A 17144-nucleotide genomic window follows, 5' to 3' on the forward strand; every position below is an offset into this window, starting at 1 on the left:
CTTGCCTGTGGAGTCACAGGGAGCCATCTTGGTCTGAACAATGACCCTGTTCTGGTGCCTCTGGTGATGAGCATTCCAGAGTGTAACATACAATGGAAATTTTAATGATTGGATATTGTCATTAGCCAGGATACAGGCCTCCCATGCCCCCCTCCTCAGTCACGCTATAGAGCAGTAGCATGTGAATGGAGATCCCCCTATTCTTGTTTGTCTTGTGATTAAGAGGATGAGACAGTTACTTATTATTTTACCCTTGCAGGTCTGAAGATGCTGTAGTTAGGGTAAAAGGAAGAATCTGTCAGTAGCTGTCAGAACTGAACTCTTTCAGAATGTCAGTAGGGTGGGGTGGGGGAGAAGAGGTGAGTGCTGGAGGTGTTGCTATCAGCTAACTCTGATTATTATATCCTGCATATTTTTAGTTCCAGAGTCACAGGGTGAGCTCACCGTTCTTCTGTAGTGAGCATCTTGGACACTGAGTCATTACATTCCTTTGGTGTGATTCAGCGTAACAGCTTGACACCTTCGTTAGTTTTACAGAACAGAACTTCAGTGGTCTCTAAGCTTCCTTTACAAAGGGTAGATTTAAAGGGGGGTTGATACATAACTGAGATGTTACCATGAAGAGTTAGAAAATGGGAGCCTATGGAAGTCAAGAAATCAAATTCCTCATCTTGCCCCATCATGTGTACCCATCCCATTGGATCAGTTTCTTTATTTGCCTGCGGCTTGCTAGCATCACCTACATTTTGAGGCCAAACCCTTCACCCACTTCCCTGGAGCTCTGACCTGGTGGTCCACATATGTCCATAATGATCCAGCACTTTCAACATTGAGGTTGCTGCAGTTATTTCTGTAAACAGGACTTCAAATAATTTTCTGATGGTTTCAAAGCCAAGCAAATGGCAAATGTCATACCTTCTCTTCCTGTCTCCCTTCCCCTTTGTAAGATTTTCTTTGGTGCTAGCATCAACAATTGTAGGAAGGTTTCCAGAGGCAGAAATATAAGAAAAAAAAAGGCTTCTAATAGTTTACTTAGGATGTTTATTTTTCTTCTGGGAATGGGACGAAATATGATTCTTTATCGTTCTCACACCGCCCCCCCCCCCAAAAAAAAAAACAAAAAACAAAAACAGAAACAAAAAAACCCTTTGGCTGTGCACTCCAGGAATAAAGATGTATGCAGATTATTGACTGAACTGAATTTTACAGCAGCATTTGCTAGTACAGCTTTAATTACAGGTACAAGTTCTATTAGTGATTTCTTTATAATTTTTTCCAGGCATTTATTACTTGAGTGTAACTGTTCATTTTGAATTAAATTCATGACTGCCATGTTTCATTCTCCTTTCTGAGATTAAAAAATATATATATATTGTACCTTGTTTGCACGTGTGCACATATAGATTTGCATGGTTATCTGTAGAGAGAATCTGGCTGTTTTTAGGCTTGTTTTAAAGTGTGTGTAGTATTTTCTGATGTATGTTTGTTGCAAATGGATGTTCTTTCATATCAGCTTTGTCCTTTTAAGAGTGAAATTTTGACAAGCTGTCTATCATGTTTTAACCAGAGCCAAAAAAATTTAAAATGACAGACATATTTCACTTTGAAAGGTGGCTACTGCACAGACAAAGTCGCTACTTTTCATAAGGGCTTTTACTACATATATCAATGTGTTTTAAGAGAGACTTGGGTCAATAATACCATGCTTTAGAATTCCCTAAATACGTATTTACACAATAGACCTTAAAATATATTAGTCTATCATGTCAGTTCCTGTACGCTGCTATCAGATATGCTTTATGTCCTTAATGCATGATACAATAAAACTTTATTTTTATAGCATTTTTCATACAAACTTTATCCTGGAATGCTTTGTGGAGTTTAATAAAAAAAAAAAGTTACAAGGTTAACATTTAAACAGCTGAAGGGGAGAAAAATTAAGAGGTATATGTGAGTAAGCAGATATTTTGAGATGAGCTTCTATGGGGCAGAAAGAAAGGCATATTGTGGGGGAGGGGGAAGGCTCTTAGGCAATGGTGAGGTTTTGCAAAGAGAGGGGGTGGTTATACCTGAGTAGAAGGGACGGAAAGATCAGGCCCCTATGATCAGCTGGTGCAAGTGTGAAACGGCTTTAGAAACAAAGGAGCCGAGAGTGGGAATGAAGGCAGGTGTTTGTGGTCTCTTTTCCGTGGATATGAAAATAGTGAAAAAACAAGAGGAAAAGTAAGTCAAGGAAGAAAGTGTCCCACAAAACATGGCTAGATAATGATGAGATTTTCATTCAAATCAGTGAGAATAGGATAGCAGTGAAAACCTGGGATTTTCAACTTCTTTCTTTTAACTCATTCCATTGTGCTAACAAAGTGCCAGGAGTCTCATCTCAGTGGAGGATGTCTCCTGCTTTTGGTATTAACTAGGCACAGCAAGGTGAGATGAAGGCGCCTGAGCTTGGTTTTTTCTGGCTTTTATTGATTTTTTTCTGTCACCATCTTAATGTAAATTAAGCTGGGCTTTTGTGTGTGTGATAATTATAGATAAATGTATTTAAAGTAGATCTGGATTTTGTCGTCCTGTAGAAAAAGAGGAAGAGTAATCCCCCTCCCCACCGCCATCCCTGTCATATGTTCATTTTAATTAGCAATTTTAAAAAATTGAAAATAAAAGAGGAAAATGAATAGGTGTTGAACCAGCCTGTGATATGTAAATGCCAACTAGTAATTACCTAAAACCTCAATTTTCTTTCTGTTTCATCTTGCAAAACATTTCATTTCCACTGAGTGAAAACACTTAATTTGGGCTGCGTTCGGTGGAGAACCCAGCCTCTCAGCTCCTGCACCTCCCTGTGGTCTCAGCTAGGGGGAGTACTGGTTCTGTGCTTACACAGCTCTTGCAACTCTGTCCATCTCAAGGTTATTCCTCTCATGCCATTCCAGTGGTTTTAACTCTGAGTGTTGAATGGAAGAAATCCGCCCCCTCGTTCCCATAGCCAACCTTGAATCTGGTTTCAGAATGCCTTGCTCTTTCCAGTATTGCTGAATTCTAGGCAATCTGTGACATAGAATATTCTTTACTTTTCCCTTGGGTGGGTCATCTTGGCATTCTTGAGTTAGATTTCATTCATGGAACTCTCTCTAGCTTGAGCTTCTGGATCCCTGAGCCTTCCGATTTTAGATTTATTGACCTTTTTTCCTCCTCTGTTAGTGTGTTGCACTCTCAGTTCACAATCCCAGATTTACATCTCATGCTGAGTTTGTTTTCTTTCTTACCTTCATTCCTTTGGATTCCGGATCCTGGCATTATTACTTTATATTTAATTTATTTTTCTCTTCTCTATTTTGAGTGAGGAGTATTAAATTTGTTTTCCTATGACTGTGAAATGTAGGTTTCTCCAGCCTGTGAACTTTGGGGAGCTGTCTTTTAATATGTATTTGTGCAGCACCCAGCACACTGGGGCCCCGTCTTGGTTGGTTGCCAGAAAGCTCTGTGTACCACGGAAATGTAAATTAGGAGCCTTGGAGCCACATTTCTCTCATTAGCAACCTCCAAGTATTCTGTTTAGAAAGAACAAGTACTTTTTGTTTAATGTATGTTAGGGATCCTGGGACCCTGAATCCTGAGTTAAGAAAAGGTGGGGTTTGACCTGCGAGCTGGAAGCTTGGATTAGAGAGAGCTCTATGCACAGTGTCCCAGGACCCTGACTCTAGAGAGCTCTGCCTGGAATCTCAAGGAACAGTCCCTCTTTAGTGAGATATATGGCTTCATAATTAGCCCCTTGCATTTCTTCATGAGTGCTAGCATCAGCGTTCTACAGTGTGTTTCCCTGATTAACAGCTGCTTTGCAACTATTTCCTTGTGCCACTGATGACCATATTTGTCAAGTGAGTCCTGACAGGGCACTGATTTCTTACTAAAATTCAGCATTTCAGTTTGAAAGGGTTCTCTTGTTCCTCACTGTGCCAGGCCTTTTAAGTCAGCCCTTGTTACGATGCAAGTTAGCTTTAGCCTGATGCTTGTTAACAGGATTCTGGGTGTCTCCTTTGGAGTAGGAGTACAGAAACCTTTCACAGACAATTTAATCTTCAGAGCGTTGCAAACGTGCAGCCTTACACAGATGGGGGTGGGTATTACAGTAGTCGTGTATTGATCAGTTCCATTTGCCCTGTAGCCGTGGCCTTCTGCTCTGGCTTAAATAAGGTTAGCTTTTGTTAATACTGCCATATTATTTTAATACACTTTAAAAAAATTAATTCCCAGTACTTTTACATACGTCATATATATTGTCAGTGTTGATTGCTTCCGCACATGTAATGTAAACTAGCTGGGCATAGTTCATGGCCTGTGCCTCTGCAGCTTAACGAAAAGGAAGGTTACGTTTAAATAGATACAAAGCTGTTCAGAGACAGGCCACCCCTCACGATATATAATCTGAGTCCTGAGCTTTAGTTCCCAGGTCATCCTGAAGTCTTGCTCTGGGAGCCAATACTGTTCAGTAATAACCTACAGAGGAGCCCCAATATTAGGAGATCTAATAAATGTCTCATTCATTGCTGCCCCAGTGGCACTCTGTTTTCCCTATTCACCTCTGCTTTCAAGTCCTGCATAGCTGTGAGTGTGTGGGATGATTTTTTTGGAAGGACGTGGAAAAGGAGGTGCTTGCCCCTGATTCATCTTCTGAAACATGTGTTTTCTTTTTTACATGCCAGCGTCTGATGAAGCAGTTTGGGTTCCTTATGTAGGAATCCTGTTGCTGTGAGCATAGTAGCAAAGAGAGCTGACTTAACCTTCCTCTCCAACACCAGAGGGAGGGAGATAAGGGATGCCAAAGAGGGACCTTGGACCAATGTCAAAGTGCAGTGCCTTAGTCCGGAATGTCCAAAGCTTGCTGCATTCCCACGACATCTGCAGTAAACTCAGTGTCTCCATGTTACATCTTTGACACTGAGGTGGAATATTTGGCTGTACACAAATGTAATCCATGAATAGTCACATTCATCTTCTAATTAGAAAATCAAAAGATAGCACAAGATCAGCTGCAGTGTTCCCCAACCATATTTCTGATCAAAAGTGTGTCTATATATGATTCTGTTAAAGAATAAAGGCTGGTGGAATAGGCTTATTGTGTTGATTTACTTTTAATAACTGAATACACTATTTTTTGTTAAGAAAAATAAAGGACAGAGATCTAGTAGTTAAACGTGGTCTCCTGGCCACTGTGTGCCAGCAATCTGAGAATCAGATTTGGTAATATGATGATGCACATTACTTGACAATGTACTAATATTAGAAAATTTTGGTCAAGTGTTATAAATGTTACAGAAATAGTGTGGAACAATATGTTTCCAGCTGAGTCAGAATTCTATTTGCTGTATGATTTTTCATCTATGCATGGGATGGCAAAGTCTTTTTTGTAATATACTGCAGTTGCCTTGATTGTACAAATGGAATGATACTTAGAAAGTAAGGAAAGTTCTTTTGTCCCGTCTTTTAAAAAATTGGTATGTTAACATGGGCAGAGTTATTTCATATAAACATTTTATACACAAGATGAATGATGAAAACAAAGGGAATTATGGTGAGGCTAAGGGAAGAATGTGTGTCTTCCCTAAACGCAAGCACAAACTTCTAAATTAGAGAAACATAAGCTCTAGAGACATTTTGGAGATGGGATGTAGTAGTTAAGGACTTTAGGAAAACAAAGTTTGTTGTTGCTCATTTTATTTTTAAATGCTATTTATGTCTCATTTTAAAATGAAGATCTTTTAAAAAGAGGTCAGAGGAAAATGATACAGGAGATAGTTTAAATAATTTAGTTCTTTAATGTGGAGGTGTATTAATTTTAAAATGTATTTTCATTGAAATGTTTACATTTTGCAAAACAAAAATATCTCCCAATAAATGGCTGCAATCAATATAATGTTAAAATTGATATACTTAAGAAAATGACAAAAGGAAAATGTTTTGTTTTAGTTTAAAATAATTTCTGTATATAAACTGATAACATAAATATGTGAGTCCAAGAGCTGGTGATATTATGGGTCCAATAAGCCTTTTGTGTCTGTGTTTACTATATGACTAGAATCAGGACGGGAATGTGGATGAGTTCCGAAAGAAACAAGTAATTAACATACGAAGGACAGTGCTTTTGATATGTTCGCACATCTGTGTGTTTGCTTATTTGTTCATCTTTCTTATTCAGCACATTATCCTAAAGTTATTAATTTGGGTGCTTTATATTTCTGCATTGGGCGTAGTGTTATCAGAGCCATTTAAATGTGTGATTTGCCTGTCGCCAGCATTTCCAAGAGACTGATCAAGAGCACATAAATGAGACCAAAATGTACTTTATGTGGAGAGTTCTGCTGTATTATTTTATGACTTGAAATTATTGAATGTAAACTTAAAAACACCCAATTGTTCCCCTCCCCCAACTTTGAAGTGTGCTGGGACTTTGTCAAATTCCCGTTAAAATAAAGATGTCAATTTCATCTCCCTTCCAAATTCATTTATCATGCTTTTTTAAAAGGTGTTTTCTGCTTTACCTGATGTTTAAATTGGATTCGCTCGTTTATGCTGTTCTTTGCTGTATCCCCCACGTTTTTCTTAAATGAATTAGTAATGACAGCGTACTCCATCATACCCTCTCTACAGCCACTTTAAGGGAAGCCTGGTGATCTAAACCTTTTAACCTATTAAAGATGATTTTCCCCAATTGAATCAGACCCACCACAGGTGTAATAACTAATCATTTAAACTACACCTGCTATTATGTATTTTTAAGCCATTATGCGTGTTGGATAGATGATAATTCATGTTTATTGCATTGTCCAATGGATCCGTTTTGCCTACACTAGCCTGATTAATGTATTTAAAGAAATAAGAGATGCAATTTAAAAAAAAAAATTGATGGAATGCACTGAGGAGTACATTGAAAGTGCCATTAAACCCATCAGAACTTTGCTCTCTGACCAGAAATGCATATTCCAACGGCTGGATTCAAAACCGAGGAGAAACTTGTTCATTTCAGTAGTGTTGCTGGATTTATTTATTTATTTATGGTCATGAGCATTTTGAAAACAACTCTAGATCTTAACTCCAGAAGCTTCATTGTAGCTTGCACTTCTTGAGACTTGCAAATCCTCTTTCTACTTCTCTTGCACTCACTACAGCCTATAGGGAATGCGCTATTTGAGAGGAGGGTAACCACCCTCTTCTTCTTTGTACGTGGAAGACCATTGTCATGTAAGTGCAGGAAGGGAGCAATCTCTCACCTCAGTGTGAATATGGCTGTCTCTTGTATTAAACTTCAAGAGGTTCTCCCCCTCTATGCCACATCCAAAGTGGACGCTTTTTATAGAGGCAGATCACGTGGTTTTCCAGTGTCTCCGAATATGCCACGTCTGGCTGAATGACTGGCTTCAGGGATTAATATTAAAATATGGAGCTTTTCACTTAGTCCTGTGTGGTATGACCCATGGTCATCACAGTGTGGTGGCAGACTGCAGACTATGTGAAATGAGTTACTTGGTCTCAGTTCTGCCCACTGCATTACAAGCACTATCACAAACGGTACAATACTGGTCTCCTTGCAGATAACATCAGCAGGGAGAAAAAGGATTGAATGGTGAGTCAACTCCCCTCATGTCCTTAATGGTGGTTCCTCAAGAACAAGCCTAAGGCACATAGGCAGGAGTGTGTGGAGAGTTTTGTCCTGTTATACTTCTTCTGTATTTAGAGAGGAATTCATCACTATCACCAGGTAAAAAGTATCATTCCAGTCCTTACACTCTGTGGAACTAGTCACAGGGAGTAGTTTCCATGCTAGTCTGTAGCTTCACAAATAATAAGCAGTCCTGTGGCACTTTAGACACTAGCAAAATTATTAGGTTATGAGTGCTACAGAACTGTGAAACTCTATGGAACTATGGACCTCTGAGTCTTAAGTCACTTAAAGGTTCATTTTCTAGAGCATAATGAAGTCAAAGTTCTTAGACCAAAGCTGTATATAATTTCTACCACACCAGAGCATAAGCATAACCACTTATCTGTCCAGTTGCGTCACTTCAAAAATAAAACTTAATCTTTATGTCATTAGTGTGATCGAAGAGAATGACAATAACCTCTCACCTGCTGATAGCAGGCTCAGGGATCCTAATGGAGTTTGTTTTATGCTAAGCAGTGTTTCAGCTTGGTAAAAGTTATTCAAGGACAAGCTTCTTTAACTCAAAATAACAACACTGTACTAACTGATTAGAGATGAGCCTGAGCTACAAATTCGGACTTGGATTCAAAGATTCTGCAAAGTCAATTTGGAGGACTGGTTCCAGCCTGTCAATATCTGATGCTGGATTTGATGCTGGGGTATTGTAGTTTAGAACAGGGGTGAGCAAACTTTATACATCAGGCCCCACTTTTTGTCTCTGCAATTAGCAGGGCCCTGCAACTTGTCTAATGTACTCTAAACCAACGCAAATTTTGGTTATGTTCATATGAAAAAAAAAAACACTTTCAGCAGTGTAAGAAAATAAGTAGGTAGAACATAAAAACCTTATTAATCGGAATATAAATGTGAATACACGTACATAAAACAGTAACATATTTCAACATTTTAATGAGATGGATGAGCCTGAGACCCAGCAGCCCATTGTGCTGTGCTCCCCTTACAAAATTTCACGCTCTCCTGAGGGGGCCTGTCCCCCACTTTGCTCACCCCTGAGTTAGGATATATTTAGAATCAGAATTTTGAACGTTCTTCACTCAGAGCTTTTCACTCTTCTGTTTCTCCAATCCTCTCACCCTAATCAGATTGCAACAGCAGTGAAGTTTCTACAGAACTCCCATGTCCGCCAAAGTCCGCTTGCAACCAGAAGAGCATTTCTCAAGAAGAAAGGTACAGATTTATCAGTCTAATTCTTTGTTCTTAGCATTCGTGAGGAGGTCTGGGAGGTGGAATGTAGGCCAGCAGCTATTACTGTGGAAAATTAGGTACTGAGGGCAGAGAAGATCTTTTCTCCCAGGAAAGTTTTAGGGTGTTGGGTCAAGGCAGCTTCATTTTCCTCCCTGAAAGTCAACAGTAATATTGGCACTACACACAACATTTCAGAATGGATTATGAAAGACATTTTGGGAACTTTAGGGTGAGCTACCAGTAGAGATCTCCAGACTTGAGGATAGGACAATTTGGAGTTACAGGCTAGATGCTCAATTCTAATTCTGTAATGGCATTGGCATTAGATTGACTGGCTGTAGTTGGAAGGTCAGCTGCTTCGGAAGACAGTCTGAGAGAGGAATGAAGGAAGAGAGAGGTGGTAAGAGTAAACAAGGTCCGGTTAAGATCAACCCTGGGGTCAGTCTGACTTTCAGCCTGAAATGACCATGAATAGCCCTTTCCATATCAGGAGCAGGGTGGATCTTGACAAATCCAATGTCATCTTAAGCCAGTGGAATCTGCTTAGGTCACAGCCTGATAATTTTTTCTTCTGTTTATAAATGAGCTAACTCTGGGGTTTGTTTGTTTTTTTCTGTCGAAGTTTTAAGACAACAGTTTAGAAATTTTCTAGCAGATTTCAGGTGGTGATTGTTCTAGTGCAGATTGCCCAGTCAAGAACCCTTCACATCACTTAAATCCTTAGCATGGGACTTACACAATAAAGAGGCTCATTCCCTGGAGTGAATTTCATTCTTCACAAAGTTAGAAAAGGTGGTGTAAGTGCTGAGGTGGGCATGGAAGTGTGAACTCCAAAACTGGAGAGGATGGGGAACCATTTTTACATTAATGTTGTGAGTATTACAGTGCAATTTGAATTCTTTAGCCAAAGACTTTGAGGTATGAAACGTAAGAAAACCCCAGAACCATATTGTCCAGATTGGAAAAATGAATTGCTTAGTAGAATCCATGGGATCTGATGGCATTAGATAATTTTCTTACAAGTACCCCCTTCTCATCTTGGGGCAAAAAGTGCTGAGGATTAAATGGCAAGGGTTGTGTTCTACCAGCTTTGCCATCAAGAGTACTATGTAGGTACATCATTTGGAATATGGTCTTTTCCCCACTGGCCCTAGTATGAATTACAAAACAGGCCAGCAAGGGAATGCAACTCTGCTAAGTGCATTGCTTTCCCTGTTCTGACTTCGGGATGGCATTAGATTTGCTAGTATGGCAAAATTTTGAGCTTGTTGGTCACTCTGTGAGTTTTTTCCTTGAAATATGTGGACCTATGGGGAGTAATTAATCATAAAAGCTTGGGGATTTTAGCTCTATCACCGAAGCAATGAAGCAGGAGAAAGCTGAGCCTAAAAGCCGTGCTGATTACCCGGGGTAACCTGATACAAAATCTATTGTTGCCGAGAGAGTCTTAGCCCCCAGTATATTGTGCAATATTATAACGGCCTGATCTTCTTCTCTGCTGACAATGACCAGTTATTCCTCATTTTCTCTCTCAACTTAGCTGGGTTAGAATTTCATTTGCAGAAGGTATTTAGAGCAATTTAGAGACAAATGTCTCTGGTGTTTGCTCTGCACTTCCCCACCGCAGGCTTCGCTGAGCAGTTTTTAGTATCAGGAGCTCCATCTAATCTGTTTAATTTTAATAAATCCCTGACTGGGAGAAGAGGAGGGGTGAGTAGAAGGAGGCAGAGAGACACTGTGGCCCAACTAATACTTCTTGTGAATTACTTGGCTAATAATTATCAAAGAGGAGATACTGTTCAGTAGAACTGTTTGTTCCTGTGTTTAATTCCCTCCCTCCCCTTTGTGCTAATTGCTCAGATGGAAACTTAGTAGGAGAAAGAAAGGAACTGAGTTCAGCAATGCCCACACCCACGAGTCATTGGGAACCTGACCATATGGGATCTGCCCACTTGGTCATATAATGTTACCTTTGCTTGATGCTCCAGAGGAAAGAGCCATGTGGGTGCATCATGCCAGTTGTGCTCTTAAGGGCAGGAAAATTCTTTCCTAACCCTAGATGCGACTTGTTCAATCCTGGGCATATGAAGGAAAATTAGCATGGGTGAGTATTCAGCTCCAGTTACACCCTGAGATCTATCCATTGGTGTTCCAAGTAACTTTCCAGTGGTTGTCCTGAATTCTAGTAAAGCTTATTCTACCAGGACTTCCTGGTGTGGATATTTTAAGACTTATCCTCTGAGAAAAAAATCCTGTCTGTGTATTCATTAGTACTTACTGTGCAAGTATACAGCATGTTTCACTGAGGATCTCGTGACTTCGATAATCATGGAGATGTAGGCCAGAAAGAACCATCAGACCATTTTGTTGACTTCCCCTATATTGCAGGCCACCGACACCACTTGGCAGCAGTCCCAGAGCCTGTGATTCAGCCTATGCCCAAACATAGACAGTGCAGTTTTACACTCTTACAACCTGAGCCCTGTGAGCTGACGTGGACCAGACATGGGGAGGTTTATTGCAGTGTAGACATACCCAGAGAAGGTAAGCTGCCAACCCCAAGAGTATGCAACAAGGAAGTGACGGAGTTAAGACTAGAACCCAGAAGTCCTGTCTGGCAGTCCCCTGTTCCAGCCCCCAGACAACATTCTTCCATTATGTATTATATCATATATCAGCATATCAGTTTTATCATATCCTCTAGAAACATTTCTCCAAATGCCATGTCAAAAATAACTTTGTTCGTATATTCATAAGGAATAATACAGAAGTGTCATTCCTCTACAATTTTGCAGTTGGTTTGGCTTTAGCTTCTTCCAGCAATTTGCTGCAGAAAATGTGATAGGATTACCAGCTTTTGGAGAGCTGTAAGGAAAGAGGTAGATACTCTTACTGTGGGGAATCTCAGCTGCCCTAGTTGCAATCTGTTCTAGCAGGAATGGCTGTAGGAAACGTAGAGCTAATAAAACCCGGTTCAGGTTGAACCTCTGTAGTCTGGAACTCTGTCATCTGGCAACATCTGTAATCTGGCATGATTTTGCTTAGCGAGAGGACCACTTATGGGTGTGGCCAAGTTTCCCATGATCCCATAAAGTTTGTTTCTAGCCACCAGTCCTGCCTCTCAGTGTTATGGGCTGTTATTTAGCTGTAATTTACCTCTAAATGTCTTCTAAGAGCCCAGTAAGCAGTGGCAATGTTGGTAATGTTGCTAGACAATATTGACCTCCCGTAGTTGGGCAAGTTCTCTCATTCGGGACCAGTCAGGTCCCAAAGGTGCCATACTGGAGAGGTTCAAGTTGTAGTGCACTCTCAGCTTTGCTTAGGAAACTTCACATCTGAGACTTGCAGTGAAACAGTGTTGTGAATTATAATCTTGGCTTTTTAGAATAAATATCTCTCTCCTGAAAAAGCAAATCCTCTTTTTTTAAACATTATTTACTATAGAAATTGTGATTCCCCCAGGTCAGTGGGAAATGAAGGTTACTTTGGAGTCATCAGCTGGATTAGGTTTGTTTTCATATAAAACAGCAGTTCAGGGGTAATGAAGAGAAGCTGCCCCTATTTCTATCCAGTTAAGAGTTTGGGGGTCATATATTACAGACTTGGGATAATAAGCCTCATGATGATGATGATGGAGGATGGGAGAAAAGTGTCCTGGATTTAAAATCCTTCAGAAAGTTCAATGAAATTTCTGCATCGTCTTGAACACTTTAAAACTTTCTGAATACAGAGACGTTAATGAGAAACATGATGTTATTAGAATCATTTATCATTTTCTTTGAAGCTACACTGGCATTTTGTGTAATTTATGACATTTCCTCCTTTTTATTGTGAACTTCTTCAGATGAAGGGGAAAAGCAGCTGTTTCCCTTCAGAGTATCTGAAAGGGAAAAAAAAAAAAAGGCTGTGTTTGTTTTTTGTCCAAGTAGCTGATTCTGCGGATGACACACTACCACAGAGAATCAGTGGCGCCTGAGGAGTAAATAAACAGCATGTGGGGTTTAAACCCTGGTGGAAATGCGTCTGTTGAGCTGTTGTGGCTCAAGATGTTCTGTGCTGCTCAACTACCCATCTAGTCACTCATATGGGCTAGAATTGTGTTCTGAATCTGTAACGTGACTGTGGAGGAATGATGGTTGAGTGGCTTGAGTGCTAGCCTGTGACTTGGGAGCCTCTGTCCAAATCCCTGCTCAGTCATAGACTTCTTGTGTGACCTTGGACAAATTACTTAGCTGCTGTTCCCCATTTGTAAAGTGACAGTCATCGTACTGTCCTGCCTCACTGGAAATAAGGATAAATTCAGTAAAGATTGTGAGGTGTTTAGGTGCTACCGTGATGAGGACTTTATAAGTTGAATTACACCGGGGAAGAGTAAATCCAGATATTTGTGGGATCAGAAACTCTCTTTAGAAAACTTATTACCTTCATTGGTGCTTTGTATGTTCATGTACACCTGCATCTCAATGGAGTCAAACTTCTATTTGGTGAGAAGAGCAGGAGGTTGTTGGAAAGCTTTGTCCTTCACACATTGGGTCTATTAATCTGTTTCATTACCTCGGCTTGTAGCAAGCAAGTTAATACAGAAGTTTTTCCACAGCTCTGTGGCCTGTAGTTCCCATGCAGCTTTTGCAGTGCAGTTCAAGTAAAGATGACAGACGTGGGAGGTGCTTGTGAGACTGGAGCATAGCAGACAGCTAGAGGTGAGGTTTTTCAAGCTACTGGTAAAGAGACAGTGCATAAATTGTAGAGTTTTAAATGCCCCATCCCAAAAAAGTGTCCAACCTATTTACTCTTCAGGAACCAAAAGTAGTGAATTTAAGAGTCTACTGTCAAAAATCAGCTCCTTTCTCTTCCTCCCTTCAATCAACTGCATTCCTGGAAGTTGAACCCCTACCAGCAACTGAACAGCCTCTTTGCTGGAGACAAACCACTGCAGAAAACCCTGGTGGATCGCCTTAAGGATGGGAGAGGAGGGGGTCACAGCCTGCGGCTGAAGTGTTTTAAAGGGAGTAAATTCTTCTACAGATTTCAATTTAACTCTCTTTTATTACTTTCCTTTTTATAATTTAAGTCCATTTCATGAGGCAGTTTGCATGTCCTTGAATGAAATCTTGTTACCATGAAAGCTTTTTTAGCATTGATTTCATAAGTCTTAATTTAATAGCGCATCATTACTGAGAAGCCCTGAGAGTGAGGCCCTAGCTTTCAGGGTCACTGACCTTTTAATTACAAACCTTGTTCTGATGGCCAGGTTATTGACTGGACAGCTCCCAGCTTCTGCCCCCAGAGCGAAAATGAAAGTAACAGCCTTTCCTCCCCCACTCCAGAAAAGGGAGGAAAAGAAAAGTAACTTGTGTTTCTAAAATTAATTTTCTCGTTCAGCTTTACTTTGTAATTAATTCTTTAACATGTCTCAGTGAAGCTTGAACAGTTTTACAAAGCTTTTCTTTGAACACAAAACGCAGTGCAAGTCATCAGAGTCCAGTGACAGCTCATGCAAAAATATCCAGTTAGTAATACGCTGCCGAGACCCACCCATCCCAGAAGGATTGTGGAGGTCTTCTCCTCCAGCTTCTGAAGACAGACTTAGGGTATGTCTTCACTACCTGGAAAATCGACCTGGTCAGGGTTGATCTTCCGGAGTTTGATTTCGTCATCTAGTGGGGAAGTGTGAAATTGAACTATCTGGGGTCAACAGTTGACCCCTGTGCTCCTCAATCTCACTAGGAGAAAGAGATGTCAATGGGAGAAACTGTCTTGTCAGTCTCCCTTAGTTAGGATGACCAGGTAAGTTGATTGTGGAAAGTGCATAGTCAGAATTGCATATCTACAATTGACTTTTAAGATCTAATGTAGATCTCGCCTTGATTTGACTCAGGTATGTGTAGAGGGGAGTCATAGATTCAGACTGACCTCGTCATTCTCTTCTAGCTTAGCAGGATATCTGTTTAGGAGGAGGGGGACAAGAAATATAGCCAAGGCTTTAAGGGACAGATTTTCAGACATTCTTTGTTTTTCTGTGCCTGCTTCTGTGCATGTAGCTGATTGTACTAGTGGTTGCTTGTCCTGCATCACACAGGTAGATTGGATAATACACTGAGGGTGTGTGTATTAGTATAATCAAAAACCAAAAAGTCATTGAAAGCTAGAGGCCGCAGCTGAAAATGTGGCTGTTAGTAACTTTAGTTTGTTTTGCAATTGCATAATTCTCAGTATATTATGCAAACAATGCAACTGAAGAAAAAGAACTGAGTGGAATGGGCCAAACGGGAAAGATGCTTACTCCAGACAGTGATTCAGAAGTTTGGAACAGCCACTCAGTTAGGTTAAAACCCTTTGTAGACAGATAAAATGTCTGTGCTGAAGAGAGGTTAAATGGCACTTTCCTGTGGAAACAGAATATTTGCAAATCAAATAATTGTCTACATTTCTGTAGTGCATTTCACCTGAAGCTCTTGGGGTATATTACACCCATCAAGTGATTCGGATGCTCAGCATCCTTTTGAGAAATATAAAAGGGTTGTTGTGAGATCACTTCACCTGCCTTTGAAATGGAGCTACCTTGAAGGTAGACTGCAGCAGCTGTTTAATACTATTTCAGGAGTTTAGGACAGGAAGTGAAGAATAATGTATCCAAGTGATCTTGCAGAGGGATGGAGAACACAGTTACCTGAGTTAAACATTTGCTAAGATAGTTGAAAGACAACTTGGCATCTTCAGTGACCACACAGAGTCAGGTTGTTTGTTGTATGTCTCATGACAGGCACCACCCAGTATCCTTTTACACTATTCTGGAGTTTTGGCTCATTGCTAAGTTTGAGAAAAGAGCACCCAACACCCCTTCCTTCAGTATGCTTGTGGTCTTTGAAGAGCTCACTACCATTTATTGAGCCAACATGACCGTGTTAATCTTGTGATATCATATGGGGTCCCTAGGAACTTGGGGGAAGCAAGAGAATGAAGACTGAGAAAATGAACTTTTCAGCACTAGCAAACTTACAACAGTTCCCACTTGAATCCAAGTTATCTGCAGTCACATCTGTTCTTGGCGCTACGAAAATATTTGCCCAATTATGTTAATGTTCACCATATACAGAGAAGATTCCTGCTGCAGGTTACTTATGACCCAGTAGTACAAATGCATTAATAAGCTGGAGATTAGGACCACAGTTCTATGTCATTAGTTTAATTTTTTTTCCTGAAAGTGATTGAGAATCTCCATCCATCTGCTAAGACGAGATGTCTCCCTATCCTGCCAGTCTTGCATGTACGTATCTGTCATTTGCTGTTTTGTGCCAGCCTATTCATCATGGTGACTCTTGCCCCATCAATTTTCCCACCGCTTGTGTTATCCGAACTTGTCATGAACTCTACAGATTTTCTCAGCTTTGTGCCAAGAGGAAATGTTCATCAGCAGGACCAGCAAAGCTCACCAAACGATCAAGTGTTAGGATACCTTTGGGAGTTGAATAGATGTGGTTATTCATTGGGTCTTGCAAGCTTTCGGGGAAAGGCGGAGCTTTTAGGATGAGGGATATAAAATCCTCCTCTCCACTTCCTCCAAGATTTGGAAGAAAGATAGGGGCCAGTATGCTGGGCCCTCATATAAATGGAGAGGTGTCCATCTGTCCCACTGTGTGAACATTCCCCACCCCCACGGCTGCAGCCCCTGCAGCCCCTCCCTCTTTCCCTCTTCGTGCTACCTCTGTGCTCCCTCCCCCAGCCCCTTCCACTGCCCCCCAACTGCAGGTCCTGCTCCCCCCGGCTTGCCACCAGCCCATCTATTCACACGTCCCACTGCAGTCAATGTGACTATCCCCCAGAACACCCTCGCCCAACTGCAGCCCCCATAGCCCCTCCCCCTTCCCTCTCTTCCCACTACACCTCTATGCTTCCTCCCTCCTCAGCCCCAGCTCCTCCCATTGCTCCAGCCCTTCCCAGCACACCACCAGCCCATCTCCTCACACACCATTCCTTGAAGCCTTGGTGCCTGTGGCAGGAGGCTGGGACAGGGATGAATAGTACCTGTGGCTGGAGAGAGGGCAGGGGTGACTGGTGCTTGTGGCAGGATGGGTGCAGGGACAGCCACCCAGAGGGGCAGGTGGAGGAACCCTATTGAGCAATGTTGGGGGGAACATGGGGGGGAAGGAGAGGGCACAACGCCTGGAGCTCCTACCAGTCTCCTGTGGGGGCTCCGGTATGCAGCACCCAGAAAAGCCCTGTTCCCTGCTTTTCCCCA

General features: G+C 41.2%; 1 protein-coding gene across 1 annotated transcript in view; it reads left to right on the forward strand.

The window, feature by feature from the left end:
• PEX14 (peroxisomal biogenesis factor 14) overlaps positions 1–17144 on the forward strand; it is a 119017-nt gene that overhangs the window by 50092 nt on the left and 51781 nt on the right. The window contains exon 3 of the mRNA XM_074975590.1: positions 8803–8887. Coding sequence (XP_074831691.1) covers positions 8803–8887 — 85 coding nt within the window. The remainder of the gene's footprint in view (positions 1–8802; positions 8888–17144) is intronic.

This window comes from Carettochelys insculpta, chromosome 23 (assembly GCF_033958435.1).
Source record: "Carettochelys insculpta isolate YL-2023 chromosome 23, ASM3395843v1, whole genome shotgun sequence".
In the NCBI taxonomy this organism is placed as follows: domain Eukaryota; kingdom Metazoa; phylum Chordata; order Testudines; family Carettochelyidae; genus Carettochelys; species Carettochelys insculpta.